The 1,906-nt window shown below is 35.8% G+C and overlaps 1 protein-coding gene across 1 annotated transcript; it reads right to left on the bottom strand.

Annotated features, from left to right (window-relative positions):
• Nucleotides 1–32: 32 nt before the first annotated feature.
• LOC112452701 (PHD finger protein rhinoceros-like) lies at nucleotides 33–1,553 on the bottom strand. Its single transcript, XM_025013038.1, has 4 exons — nucleotides 1,185–1,553; nucleotides 580–1,094; nucleotides 320–476; nucleotides 33–95 (listed from the first exon to the last, which is right to left on the bottom strand). Exons 2-4 carry the CDS (start codon nucleotides 1,035–1,037, stop codon nucleotides 78–80), a joined length of 633 nt encoding a protein of 210 aa, XP_024868806.1. The 5' UTR covers nucleotides 1,038–1,094; nucleotides 1,185–1,553; the 3' UTR covers nucleotides 33–77.
• Nucleotides 1,554–1,906: the final 353 nt, after the last annotated feature.

The raw sequence follows: 1,906 nt of genomic DNA, 5'->3' as shown, positions 1-1,906 counted from the left end.
GAAACAATTTCAAAAATATTAAATATTTTGATTGGCTTTGAATCCCTCCTTTACGACAAATATCAGTGTTGTTTCATTTAGGAATCAGGAATTATCTAAAATTTCAATATTTTCCTTTCAATAGAAAGAAGATGCACTAAAACATCTTACTTTGTCTTATTTTTTACAATATAATTTTATATAACAGTTATACCTTATATATCTTTTAAATGTACTTTCTTTAAGATATTTTACACAGATTCTTTATACACAAAACTAAAAGATTAATTTAAAAGAAATGTCATTTGATTTATCAGAGCCATAAATAAATTAGTTGTACCTGTGCTCGTTCACCATTGAATACTTCCAACCAGGCAATGTCAGTATCATCGAGGTCGTAAGCACAGGCTTTCTCCGCTCTTGCTGGAGTAGTACTTAAATGATGATCCTCCGAGTTAAAATAATCATCACGAGATATTCTTACTAACTTTTTAGGCCTGAAAAACACAGAACGATTGTGTTATTACACCACAAGTTCTAGTGATTTCTGACAACCAAAGTATCTCACATAACACAGAACGACACACATTATGCACTCACAATTTGAATTCAGCTTGTAACTTCAAAGGAGACGCCTGCGTAACAGTGACCGTCGGTTCGGGAAGAGAATCCGGATTAACGGGTACTTGAACACCTCTTTCCCACTCCTGTTTCCACTGATCAGTTATAACCCAATACTCGTTTGGACTCAATGGTTCACTGTCTGGCAATTTCATCGCGCTGATCAGGTCTTTACGAAATAACTCCGCTGGTGCTTCCGCGGACGATCGATTGTATATACTGGGAATCTTGATATCACTGACAGATCGGGCGGTCCAGGGTGCCCCCCCTTGGCTCGACGACGCCATCGTTTCCTCTTCTTCTGAGGGCCCCATGGTCGCTGCCAGTGCCGATGAACCAGTGGCAGCTGGGCCCAATCTACATTTGCGCCTTTTAACAGCGCCCGGACAAGACGCCAGATCATTGTCGTTTCTATGCCTCTTGCCTCGTTGTGCCATTCTACTATGCCAAATAAGCTAGTGATACGTGGCACATGCAGGTGAACCGTGTACACCCTGAAATATAACAATTGCACACACTTTTTGAGCATTTCTCTTTTCTCTCTGATGTATATTTCGAAAAATATTGTGTAAAAATAAACTTACTACATAGTTATCCATATATATTTATTATCTGGAAAGCAGATTATCTTCAGAACTGAAACATAAAAACAGTGGCGCTTGATTTCAAAATATTTTACAACTTAGTAAAAATTTGTGACAATATAGACAGATATTTTTGCTCGTAAGTTACATATGACGCAAGGAGATGTGTGGTTTAGTAGAAGACAAACGTTTGAAAGGTAATTTTAGAAAAATAACACTAGGTCGCAAACCGGTTTGGTCCATTAATATCTAAAACTTGACATAACGATTCACAATTTTATCTGTTGGTCATTAACCTTGTTTGGAGTTTTACGTTGTCATTTAAATTCTTGATCAATATCTTAGAAATCTTATTTCTTATTTAATCTTAATATTCTGTGTAAAATATTCTACATCTAGAGTGATTCGTATACATATTTTAACTAGAAAGATAACATATGCTTTGTGACATAGATATTTGACATCCAGAAGATTTATATCTCTGAAATGGAAGGAAGCAAACGCGAAGCACGAGAGACAAGTGCGAGACTGATAAGAAAAAATATCCAAAATATACAAGGAATAATATATATATATATGTATGTTCCTTGTGATATACAGAAGATTCAGATCTCAAATAAAAAAGGGAAAAAACAGACAGGGGGCCAAGTGCAAGAACGTTAAAGTAAGAAAACATTCAAAAAATGTGACACATTTACGAAAAGCACTAAGAGGATCAAAAG

Source organism: Temnothorax curvispinosus, unplaced genomic scaffold, assembly GCF_003070985.1.
Source record: "Temnothorax curvispinosus isolate PA1 unplaced genomic scaffold, ASM307098v1 QBEX01003624.1, whole genome shotgun sequence".
NCBI lineage: Eukaryota > Metazoa > Arthropoda > Insecta > Hymenoptera > Formicidae > Temnothorax > Temnothorax curvispinosus.
Note: the sequence above shows the minus strand (reverse complement) of the source record. Positions and strands in the feature narration are given on the sequence as shown.

Bases quoted from the DNA above. Each gene is read 5' to 3' on its own strand.
- LOC112452701 (XM_025013038.1), bottom strand. From the start codon at position 1,037: ATGGCACAACGAGGCAAGAGGCATAGAAACGACAATGATCTGGCGTCT. The intron at 477-579 runs GTGAGTGCATAA...TGTGTTTTTCAG, and splicing joins TTACAAGCTGAATTCAAATT to GCCTAAAAAGTTAGTAAGAA.